The sequence below is a fragment of the Gymnoscopelus microlampas genome (assembly GCF_963454915.1).
Source record: "Gymnoscopelus microlampas genome assembly, chromosome: 1".
Lineage (NCBI taxonomy): Eukaryota > Metazoa > Chordata > Actinopteri > Myctophiformes > Myctophidae > Gymnoscopelus > Gymnoscopelus microlampas.
Genome location: NC_139962.1, coordinates 59,228,113 through 59,240,755, shown reverse-complemented (window position 1 = coordinate 59,240,755; position 12,643 = coordinate 59,228,113). Strand labels below are relative to the sequence as shown.

General features: G+C 42.8%; 1 protein-coding gene across 3 annotated transcripts in view; it reads left to right on the top strand.

Annotated features, from left to right (window-relative positions):
• Nucleotides 1-10,560, top strand: part of LOC311046068 (uncharacterized protein) — a 14,620-nt gene extending 4,060 nt beyond the window's left edge. The window contains exons 4-12 of one of the 3 annotated variants that reach the window (XM_084058188.1): nt 4,368-5,211; nt 5,927-5,972; nt 6,516-6,862; nt 7,463-7,501; nt 7,681-7,888; nt 7,999-8,108; nt 8,384-8,455; nt 9,670-9,806; nt 10,343-10,560. In XM_084058188.1, the coding sequence (XP_083914314.1) occupies nt 4,368-5,211; nt 5,927-5,972; nt 6,516-6,862; nt 7,463-7,501; nt 7,681-7,888; nt 7,999-8,108; nt 8,384-8,455; nt 9,670-9,806; nt 10,343-10,479 (1,940 nt within the window). In that variant the 3' untranslated portion in view covers nt 10,480-10,560. Of the gene's footprint in view, nt 1-4,367; nt 5,212-5,887; nt 5,973-6,515; nt 6,863-7,462; nt 7,502-7,680; nt 7,889-7,998; nt 8,109-8,383; nt 8,456-9,669; nt 9,807-10,342 lie in introns of all 3 variants that reach the window. The other 2 variants (XM_084058187.1, XM_084058186.1) reach the window with 2 other exon arrangements.
• Nucleotides 10,561-12,643: the final 2,083 nt, after the last annotated feature.

Sequence of the window (12,643 nt, the reverse complement as noted above, 5' to 3'; positions counted from 1 at the left end):
CATTATTATTATTACAACACATACATTAACCACTTCAGCCCTATAAACATTTGGGCTATTTTCAATGGATTTTTATACATTTGAAAACTTGTGAAATGGAACATTCTGCATAATGAGTACTTTCTACTTTTGGTACTTTTAAGTACATTTTGATACCAATATTTTTGTACTTTTACTCAAGTACATTTTGAATTCCGGACTTTCACTTGTAACAGGAGTATTTCTACGTTGCAGTATTGATACTTATACTTTTGAACATTTTAGTACTTTTTCCACCACTGCCGCTAATTCCCTGAGTTACCCAATGGAGCTTTCTTTCAAAAATAGTATTATTATTATCAATTATACAACTTATATTACATTTAAACTTTCTCTCTCACACAAACACATACACACGTGTCACAGACACACTGACTGTCACGTGAGAGAGCGATACTCAGCTTTGCAAAGATGGAGAGATTGGCAGAAGGAAGTAAGAACCTATGAAAAAATGTAATACAAACAACAAAGTTGGCCTCCTGCTACTACAACTCAACAACAACAGTGCAACACGAATTTGAAGATTTCAAGCCATTTTAGTTACACGGCCACAGCGTCCTTGTATTACGCGAATTTTACAGACTCTCCTGGAGCAACTTCCAAATGCGGGCGTTTGAACGGCAGAGTTGCTGTGACTGACAGGGTATTAACCCATTAAGACCTGGAACTGTGTCATTTTTAGATTTGAGCTAAAAAGCATTCTTTTACACTTTGGGCTATTAAAAAATAGCAGATCTACAAGCTCGTAGCGCGGCACTCAAATCGTGAAAATGTGTGCAAATCTTTGAATATATATATTTTTAAAGCGAACATTTTTAACTCAAATCGTTGCTTCTGGGGGGTCCCTGGAACTAAATATTTTGATGGGGGTCCGCGGCCAAATACATATCATTTTGGGGGTCCTTGACATGAAAAAGATTGAGCACCACTGATATAGAAACATACGTCTTTTCAGAATACTGTTGGGATTTAGGAGACATGTAGAATCGGCTTCAGGTCTCAATGGGTTAAAAAAGAACTTGAAACACCAGATTCTCCACACAGGGATCCTGTGAGTTGTGTGACTCCTTGATCACAGCAACACAGGCAGTTGAACAGAAACGGCAACAGCAAATGTTTGTGCAAACTTCTTTTGATATGCCGTGATTTATTTTACTTCTATTTATTTTACTTCTATTTGGGTTTTTTCTACCTTGACCCTTTGTCCTCTGACAATGACCTTATTTATCTTGTCATATTGTTTCTTTTTTTTAAAGTGCATGTATAGTTGAGTGCATGTCTAGTTGTTTTCTGCATCCTTTCTCTTAGTGTATGTGTATGCATGCATTTATGTTCACGATTGTATGCATGCCCACTTGTATGTATTTTATTAATCGTTTTTTTCTCGTTCTGTATTTTTTTCTTGTTTTGGTTTTATTGTAGTTTAGGTTGATGTCTGCTATTTTACTTTTATACTAAACTTACTTGTCTAGTGGGATAACCTCTCAGTTTTTCTATCCTTCTTTTCTTTCCCCCCCCCACCCTTTTTCTTTATGTTGTTTTGATAGTCTGGGTACCTTTTTTGTCCGTGCACCTTTTTATGTATTAAAATCAATAAAAGAAACAGCAACAGCAAAACCTGCCAGAGCACAGTCTATCTAATCCAATACCGTTGTACGAGGTGGGCTTGTTGATGTTTGAGCGCCTACTGGAGTTGCGATGGGCAGTTGTTGCAGAATTCTGTTAGACTTTTCAGGAGCCTAGTGTGTCCAGAGCTAATCTTGCAAACCGCGGTACCGACCCACACCAAACTTTGTATGCACACTGCCAAACATATCGTTTATACTATTCTAAATATTGAACTTTAATTTTATAATTGAAGTCAATTGGGCCGTGATCGTGGTTTCCAAATTAGGATTTGGAAACCGTGTCCAAATCAGCAGTCATATGTCATGGATACGTCATAGAGGACGCACTGGTCCCATGTGAATCATGAGATTCACATGATTCGATATGAAATTAATGGGCAACGTCATGCTTCTGCGACGATAGCATTTGGCAGAATACACAGGAGAAGACCTAGGATATGTTTTGCCATCCTATTGCTGGATTAGTTTAGATTAAGATTTTGAAAATCAGAGAAGTTTCACTTTAAATAATTTGTGGTTTGTCAGAAAGGGAGACCTTTGTTAGTCCCACAGGGGAAATTGTATTTAAGCTTCACCCAGCTGATGACTGCTCAGATGGTTATTGATTGATTGATTGATTGAAATTTTTATTAGGCAAAAGAATGCAAAACAACACAGTTACATTTATAATGCTTTTGTCTAAAAGGTCCGGCCAAAAAAGTCCTTGCGGGCTTGTTTCCATTGGGGTCCTTGAATTAATTTCATAGACATATATAGTAGCAACCAAACAGTTCAAAAATCACATAAGAATACAGAGGGAAAAAAAATATATACCATTATGTACAAAAAAGGTCATGGGAAAATAATGAAATATATACAAAACAAAACATGATCAAAATAAAAATAAAAAGTGTGTACAAAAAAGGGGGAGGGGTCGTCTGTCTACAGGGAAACTGGTACTAGCTCCTCTTTAGGCCTCCAGAAAGATGAGTTTTTAGGGCTGTTTTGAATGAGCCCAGCGAACTGCATTTTTTGAGGGATGGGGTTAGACTATTCCATTCCTTGGTGGCAGTGCTATAGAAGGAGAATTTGCCCATGTTTGTTTTATGGGTGGGTGTTACCAGATTGTTGTTTACGCTCCCTCTAGTTTTGTGACTGTGGGTGTCACTAACTTTTTCGAGGTACTTATACAGATATGCAGGTATAGGGGGCATTTCGGGCAAATCTGCATTTACAATTTTGAAGACCAGTCCCATTTTTAATTGTATAACCCTGTCTTCCACCCTGAGCCAGCCTAGGCTGGCAAAGTGAGTGGGAGAGAGGTGGGTCATGGGCCCCAGTCCGAGAAGTAGTCGAATCAGTTTGTTTTGGGAGGTTTGAAGCTTAGTCTTCAGTGACACTGAGGTGTTGGAGTACCAAGAGGAGCTAGCATAGTCAAAAAGGGGCTGAATCAGGGCCCCAGAGAGGGTCCTGAGTGCCTGAGGGTTGACAAAAGAGGAAACTCTGCCCATAAATCTGGTTCTCTGGTTTACTCCTTTGAACACCTTTGTTGCCATGCTTTCACCTGTCAGGTGAGCACTTGCGGACGGGCAGTTAGGGCTTTAAGTGACTTGCTCGGACAGGGAGACTTCGACACAGCCGGCTCGGAACACAAACCAGGGACCTTCTGTTTCCCAGGGGGCCTCTCTCTACCATTCAGATATGGCCGCCCATAAAGTCAGCAAGTGTCGTTACAACTTCCCTTTCTTCGCCATCGCTGTAGGTGTTTCAGATGAGAGAAATCTATTTTACATTAGACATGACGAAAAAAGTATTCTTCCCTTTCTGATTCTGTACATGTCTTCTTTGTCTCTTTTCCTCTCGTTAACTGTGGTTGAAAAATAATAGTAACCTATTAATTAGATGTTAACACACATGCACCATTAATACGCTGCCAGGGCCATTGTTCTGCACTGCTCCTGTTCACTTTCAAACCAGTGAGCCTGGGTGTGATTAGACGGACAATACGAATGGATGTTTTCAAGTAGACTATACATTAGACACCACATCCATTCAGACAGTATACTGTACTGTACATTACACAACATCCATTCAAACAGTAGATCAGATCAAGGTAATGTAATGTAATGTAGATCATAAATTAGATACATCCATTCAGACAGTAGATCATAAATTAGATACATCCATTCAGACAGTAGATCATAAATTAGATACATCCATTCAGACAGTAGATCATAAATTAGATACATCCATTCAGACAGTAGATCATAAATTAGATACATCCCTTCAGACAGTAGATCATAAATTAGATACATCCATTCAGACAGTAGATCATAAATTAGATACATCCATCCACACAGTAGATCATAAATTAGATGCATCCATCCAGACAGTAGATCATAAATTAGATGCATCCATCCACACAGTAGATCATAAATTAGATGCATCCATCCAGACAGTAGATCATAAATTAGATGCATCCGTCCACACAGTAGATCATAAAATAGATGCATCCATCCACACAGTAGATCATAAATTAGATGCATCCATCCACACAGTAGATCATAAATTAGATGCATCCATCCAGACAGTAGATCATACATTGGATACAACATCCATTCAGACAGTAAACCATACATTAGACAGCATCTGTTCAGATTCAGAACTGTGCTATATTCCTAATTGTTGATTTTTTTTTTCCTTTTTCCTTTTGGTGAACAGGCCACCAGGACGATTTGGCCGGGACTCCCAGCTCCGCCCCCTCACACAGTAACCTTGCTCCTTCCGCCGACGACCACAAGCTGCGCCCGTTCCCTCACCTCGCGGCCCCGCCCACCTCCGCTCCCGCCCACAGCGCAGAGGGCAAAGGTCGCTTGGGGTCGTACGCCGCCGCGGAGCGGAAGGAGCGGGGCTTCTCCCCGGTGACGGACAGCGACGAGGACGACGGACGCCGGGACGCCCTCGCCTGGCTGGTCCGCTCCGTGCTAAGCGACACCGAGTCGTGCGGCTCCGCTTCCTCGGGCGTGGAGGAGCCGAGCGCGACTCCTCCTCCTCCCGTCTCCTGCCCTTCACCCCTCGCCGCCTCGCTCCCTCTGACCCGGACGAGAGGAGGTGGGAAGCGGGACGTGCCGCCGTCATCCGGTGAGCCGCAAGGCGGCATCTCGAGGAGGGAAATAATAAGCAGAGGAAGAGGAGGAGGAGGAGAGGATTCGATCGGGGGAGAAGGGCAGAGGTTTGTGCGATGTATGGGGGTCTCGCTCCCGCCGAGGGGAGGTGGAGAGGAGGGTCGGCCCGCCCCGCGTCTGACCCTGCGCAACCTTCAAGGGGAACCGACGCAGCCGGAACGCAGCAGCCAATCTTCGGGCGGGGCTCTAAGTGTTTTCGGCCATTCGGAAGGCTCCAAGCTGACGGCCGGCTCCAAGCTGATGGCCGGCGAGAGGAACGGCTCATCCAAGAGTCTCCTGGTGACGATGGGATCAGATTACCCAGAAGGCCACGCAGCACTGCTGCTGCAGTTGGCAAAGACTGCTAGTCGGGTGGTGGGATGCAAGAGCCCGACTCGCAGGTAGCAACAAACAGAGACTAGCTTAAAGGAGTAGTTCACCCAAAAAGTGACTTATTCTCTATCAATTACACACCCCATAAAGCCTTGAATTCATGGAGATTCTTTTTGGTTTTATGGCATTCCTGACCCAATAATTTGATAACCGGTTCGGGTCTCTCCGGTTATCAAAGAGTCACCTTTAATAGAGAATAAGTCATTTTTGGGGTGAACTACTCCTTTAACTACTACCAACAAACTACAGCAGCCAATGAAAGACACGTTTAACTACTACCACAAAATACAAGAGCTTAAGAGAAGTTACAGGTTATTTCCCAAATACTTTAAGCAGGAAGTGAATGGAGCAGTAAATCTTTGGGTCACGTTATCTCTTGGTTCTGTGTGAAAAAAAATAATAAGATGGAGACGGGAGATCTCCGTCAATGGCTAGGCTAGAGAGACTAGTCTTGCGTGGCCAAGTGATCAGATATCTCTGCCTACTGATACGTGTGGGGAAATCTAAATGAATTGAATGGGCTTGGAGGCCAGAGAAAAGCAGCAGCAACAAACCTGACATCCTGATGTCTGGCCTCATAGTCATTGCTTTACCCCGTTTTAGATCATTATCACTGAATTTAGATGTCACCGGACATATCAGTCAGTCATCATTACTTCTCTTGTTTCCTCTCTCTCTCTTAAGGTCTCCCTCTGATAGTCTCATCTGCCCTCTGCCCTACAGGAAGAGTCAGCTAAAAGGGAGTTGTCTGGGATACAGCAACCTCAAGGTCAGCAGCTTAATAAAAACTGCTTTTGTTTTCCATTTCTTTGTTTTCCACTCCTCTCTACTCCTTTACTGTCTGCTAGGTGCTAGAAGTACAACCGCAGCCTTCTACTGTTTGTTACTGGGAGCGTCCCAGTACAACCACAGCCTTCCATAGCCGATCTACAAGCAGCCTTCCATAGCAGCCTTCCATAGCCGATCTACAAGCTCACAACGCGTCGCGATGCAACGCGTTTTGAGCTTGTAGATCGGCTATTTTCAAATAGCTTAGGTATAATACAGGGCTAAAGTGGTTAATGTATGTTCTATAATGTAATCATTTATATTTGCAGATAGCATATCTGCCAAGTAACTAGTAACTAAACTTTTCAAATAATTGCAGTGGAGTAAAAGTACAATATTTGCCTCTGAGATGTAGTGGCGTAAAGTAGAAGTGCTGAAAATTGGAAATACTCCAGTAAAGTGAAATTACCTCAAAATTGTACTTAGGTACAGTACTTGAGTAAATGTACTTACTTTACACCGCTGTTCCTCTGTCCTGTTATAGTCTCTCGGCAACATGGACCTGACGACCTCCAGCCACCAATTCCACGCCTCCAAAACTGTGAACAGCCAATGGGAAATGCCCGACCTGCTGAGCGGCAATTGGAAAGCCTCCATCTCGCTGGGGCGCCGACGGGGTTCCGTCAAGTTGCGGTTCCTGAAAGCCATGCCGGCGCTCTCATCCAAGTCCAGGGCGTCCCGCCTCTGGCTCCACCCCCTGCTCTCGCGGCTCTCTGCCGCCGCCGTGGAGATGCTGAGGTGTCGCGTCATAGAGGGGTGCGCGTCGTGGCCCAAGCCCCGCCCCCCTCTCAAAGATTACACGGCTCCACCTGGATTGGACAACGACCACAGGTGTGAATTATGTGTATAATTACTATGGCTGCTACTGCTACGTCTTCTCTCACTACTGCTATTCCTACTGATATTAACCCTTTAAGACCGGGAAAGCATCTGTGTCATTTTTAGATTTCTTTGGGCTATTCAAAAATAGCAGATATACAAGCTCATAGCGCAAGCACTGTAGCGCTTGTAGATCTGCCATTTTTGAAAAATCGTGAAAATGTGTGCAAATCTTTTAATACATATATTTTTAGAGCGAACATTTGTAAAATATTTTGTTCCAGGGACCTCCAGAAGCAAAGTTACAAAAGGTTCGCTTTAGAAATATATATGTATTCAAAGATTTGCACAAATCTTAAAGAAAATAGCAGATCTACAAGGTCATAGCGCTGCACTCGGTGCCGCGCTATGAGCTTGTATATCTGCTATTTTTGAATAGCCAAATAAATCTTAAAATGACACAGATGCGTTCCTGGTCTTAATGGATTAATAATACGACCCCTAGTAGAGATGTTCTTATTTCAAAAACGCAGAGTTTGTGCAGTGATCATAACAATAAAAATGGTAATAATATGAAAAATCATGATAATACCGTTGGTTTGTATTTTCTAGATACAACCGGCCGATTGGACAAGAGCCCTCCACAACCAGGTGAGCTTCGTTTGGTCTTCAAATGAATTTAGATATGAAGTTAGATAATAATTGTTCATAGGAATATATCAGCTATATAGGTCCTACAAGAATTGGACTGCCTGCAGTGTCACCAGCCAGCTGTGTTGTACATGCATATGAAATAAATACAAAATGACCACTTCCTCTTCCTGTCTCAGCTCCGCAGCGTCACTGACGTCCCGGCGACGGCACAGAACCCGTAGCGTGACTGAACGGGCCAATCGCAGCCCGGGGAGCCTGTCCCCATCCCACTACAGCCCCAAGGCCCTCGTCCAATCGGCGACACATTCTGTTTTGGCGCTGACCAGCACCAAGTACCCTGGACTCCACGGACGTGGCACCAGCACGCGCGGCTCTGGAAGAGGGGTATGTGTACCGTCCATTGCTATGAAGTATGTAGTAGCAGAGAGGTGGGGATGCGAGACAGTCTAATAGGGGTTTGGTTCTCTCTCTCTCTCTCTCTCTCTCTCTCTCAGCAGCCTGCTTTGATTGACAGCTCTAAGTGCGTATCACAGATCAGGATAAGGAAGGAGGTTCCGAAACCTGACACCAACTTGACACCCATGGGCCTTCCCAAACCCAAAAGGTTTGACACACTATTTGAATATCTTTATTATGATTTTATTAAAATGAAGACACAACAGTAGCATATGATATACATTAGACAATGGTAGAATAATAGACAATAGTAGAATATGAATATGAAGTTGGACACAACAGTAGAATATAATATAGAATATAATATACGTTAGGCACAAGAGTAAACTAAAATAAACATTAGACACAACAGTAGAATGTAATATTTATTGGCCACAACAGCATAATATACATTTGATGGCTGTTTTTTGTTTTTTTCTCCAGATTGAAGAAAAAAGTATTCAGTCTGGAAGAGATTTACACCAACAAGAACTACAAATCTCCAGCGTCCAACAGGTCAGCAAAGAACTACAATTACCAAACTTGGGATGTCCTAAAAGTCATCATTCCACAAAGCTTTTTCGACTATATTTTAGTGTAGGTTTGCTACGACCGACGTGGGATTCATGAAAGTCTGTGTAGAGGTGTATCAGATGATGAATTCCACCTGTTTGTAAATCGAATGCCTGTTCATGTGCGCCCTATTTGCATTGTTCCACGCCCCGTTTAACACCATAAAAGGCAACCGGGAATATCCAACGTCAAACCAACTGGAGAATGAAAGCGCTCCGTAGCACAACTTCCAACTTTCAACGCCTTCCATAGTCAAAAAGAACAGATCTGCAAGCTCGCAGCGCTTCACATCGCAACGCTTTGACAGCTTATAGATCTGGTTTATTTGTCAAGTGAGTGCCTCGGGCGATGGATCAGTTGAACGTAGGAATGAATAAAGTATTGAAAGTTTAATGTCACAGAATACCAAATAAATACTATAGGCTAATAAAGCATGGCAGGATATTAAAGGAGGAGTTCACCCAAAAAATAACTTATTTTCTATCAATTGCACACCCCATGAAGCCTTGAATTCATGGATTTGTTTTTGTTTTTGTTGCATTCCTAAGCCAATAATTTGATGTCCGGGTGTATTTCCGGTATCCTACCGGATACTTTAGCCGGTAGAAGACGGGAATCAAATTATTAGCTTAGGAAATATGCAACAAAAACAAAAGAATCATGAATTCAAGGCGTCATGGGGTGTGCAATTGATAGAAAATAAGTACTTTTTTGGATGAACTGCTCCTTTAAAGCCTTTTCTACTAAACAGTTGCTCACCTTTGCTAAGGTAAAAAAAACTATGATGATGCTGGAATGCAGGGCACACTGGAACACCGCTGATAGATTATGGATCAAAACAAGCAATAGATTCTTTAACAGACAGCTTTTATCTTTTCTTTTAAATGTTTTGACAAATTTGTTTGGCAGTGGCACTATTGGAATTGATTTTGCGTGACAAATACGGCATTCTAATAACAGCCAACCATGTCTTGTGCCATGTACGAGTGCCTTGGAGCAGACGTGAGTTTGTGTGAACCGAACAAAAAGATTCACGTACAAAGATTAATGACTCATCAGACTATGCTCGTGGAAACTCTCGTATATGTGCTTTAGTATAAAATCTGAGCATATGCACGCTTTGTAAATGAGGCCCATTGTCTGTCTCCTTTGTTCAGGAGTCTGGAGACCATCTTTGAGGAGCCAAGAGAGAGAAATGGTTCTTTAGTCTGCATCGGACATCAGAAGAGGAAGCGTGTTCTAGATTTCCCGGACTTCACTCTGCCCAGGAAGAGGAAAGCCCGAGCCACCCAAGGCAAGCTGGGATTTGCTGTTCAACAGTTACTAAGTCACTGACAATTAGGCCTGTCACAATTATTACATAATCTTCTAATTGCAATTATTTGCGATAATCACAGTTTTTTTCATAATCGTTTCCATGTTGAAAAATTTTCACACATTTTCAAACCTTAAAAAAAGCAGAAATAGCTGATCTACAAGCGTATAAGCGTATCACTTAGTGACGCGTTGTTAGCTGCTATTTTAGCTGCTATTTTTACTTTTTTATTTTTTATAAAATGACAATGTCAATATTTTTTTTTTATATATAAAGTTATTTGTCATATCTGCCTCGTGCAAAACATTTTTTACGAAGCAGAAAAGGCAAACAGAAATTATTTGTATTCATATGTTCCAATGTTCAATGCCAAACACACAATTAAATCGTTAATCGCAATTATTTGAGTGACAATTAATTGTCAACTTAAATTTGTCATTTTGTGACAGCCCTACTGACAATGAATGGTTGGGGTGAATGTTTTTTGTTTCTCACGTGAATTTTTCTCTCTCCAGGGATCCCTCGAGCATTGGGCCCTCGGAACCGAGGGGCCCGCAGGTGCCGAGGTGACGAGGTGGACCTGGACGTGATGCTGATAGAACGACTCAGCGAACTGGAAGATTTCCTGCATACACAAGGCCTGGAGGTCTGACTGGTGGACCAGTGGGACCGCCGGACCAGCGAAGGTCAAACTAGATCCCAGTCCAGCGGAGTTTGTTGTCGTATAACACCAAATTATTAGCCTGGCATTGGCCAGACTGACAACGTGGATCCACTCTCACGTTCCTCCCCGGTATCACCGGGGAGGAACGTGAGAGTGGATCCACGTTATCAGTCTGGCCAATGCCAGGCTACCAAATTATATGATTTAGTTTCTTGAAAATTACTTGGGGGGGGGCTTTTGTTTTGAAGGGACTTGAACCAGAAACCCTGTCGGTGATCATTCATATTGAGCTGTGCCCCCTCTTTTTTGCACAAGACAGGACCAGAGCCTAGCAACATTATACAATCAACCACTAGCAAGGAGCACAAGGACCAGATCCTATTAGTGGAAATGCAATATTCCTTTTTTTAGATGCTTAGATTCCTTGAAAGATGGAAGGAGAAATAGACAGAACCAGAATAGAAACGAGCGATAAGAAGTAGGAGATTTGTTTTTCCTTCCCACTGTTGAAAATATTCCCACTGTTGAAAAAAACTAAATATTGTTTTCTCCCTAAACGCTAACTCCTCCCACCGGTTTGTTGCCTGTTCAGCTGGGAGGGTGAACTGTGAATGATAGCCAGAACCTCAGAGTGAAACAAGATAGTCGTATTATACAGTATTTCACTGCTGCTACACTCCGTTAACTGTGATGATATACGCTGTGTCCCAATTCCATACTATATACAGTCCTGATACCATACAGTATATATAATTTACTGTATACTAATCCTAGAATTCTATTTTGGCAGGTAGTATGAAATGGGTAAATTCAGCTCCCGACAGATGTGATTTGGAGTTTTCATTACCTGGACTTATTAGCCCTTCCCCCTTTCGCCACGTGGAATTTTAGTTGCCGCCATTTAAAGGCTGCTATGTCTTAGTATGTTTTCCTACGTTTCCTTGTCCTACTCAAAACATGCTTAGTATAAAGTATGGTGTCGGGAGACAGGGATTGTCCACCTAGCTCGTTAGTCCTACATTCAGCCTCTGTGCTGAAATGTAGCCCAGCTGGCTAGCTAACGCCTACAATGAAGATGGCAAGGATGGAACAGTGACATTGCAAACAATCTAGGCAATCTACGTGACAAATCCTCTGTATCTTTAGTCTAAGCTAATGCCAAATTCACGTGACTGGTCCTCCGCCATTTTGCCTTTTGTTCCGACTGAGAAGGCCGCTTAACCAAGCTCGCCCGTTGACGGCCGCGACGTCGGACCTGACTCGGAGCCACGGAGAACTTTTTCGACCCACAAGAGGGCAGGACAACTGTGATTTGACGCGCACCTTTACAAGGAATGCTCGGGATTGGGACCAGAATCAGTCAGTATGTGAAACTTTGGTAGATCCTCAGGTTGCAAATCTACCTGGCCAAGAAAGAAGTCCAACTGTCAAATTGTCTTTATACATTGCTTCTGCGCTCCGTGATGGAGAAACCGGCCTCTCACCCCTTTTAGCACAAACGGAAGTGAATTCTGAAAAAAAAAACTAGTATTTCGCCTACTGCGGGCAATGGCACTTGTATTACACAGATATTGGCCAATCGACAGAAGCATCAGATATTTGGACTAGTGATTTGGCCAGGTAGCTACACAGCCCAAGGTTGCTTGGTCTGAGACAGATCAACAATCAGATGTAAATAAATGTGTGGATGTTTTCTCTTCTCTCACTGAGAACCAAACAACAGTTTGGCAGTTGTGTGTGTGTGTGTGTGTGTGCGTGCGCGCGCGCACGCGCGCGTGCGTGCGTGTGTGTGTGTGTGTGTGTGTGAGTGTTTGACTGTTGTCACCCTGCTTTGGACCTACCTAAAAGATAGTATACTGTCCCAAAGTAGACACACCAAGTGTAGCTTTTCTTCACGTGAACCACAACCAAGAGCCTCTTATCCTACCAGGACCCCTCGTACTGCCGGTTTGTTATCCTATACCAGGACCCTTGTAGAGGAATATTTTTTTTTGTTTTGATTTGTGAGCAAAATGTGACAAAATGTAAACTTTATATGCAATTTTCATTTAGTTTTGTTTTAGTTTGGTGAGACATATACATGTTTTTGCAGGTTTTAGAATGGAACTTAGATTTGTTTTTTAATACATTACCTCACATTTATGGGCTTGGC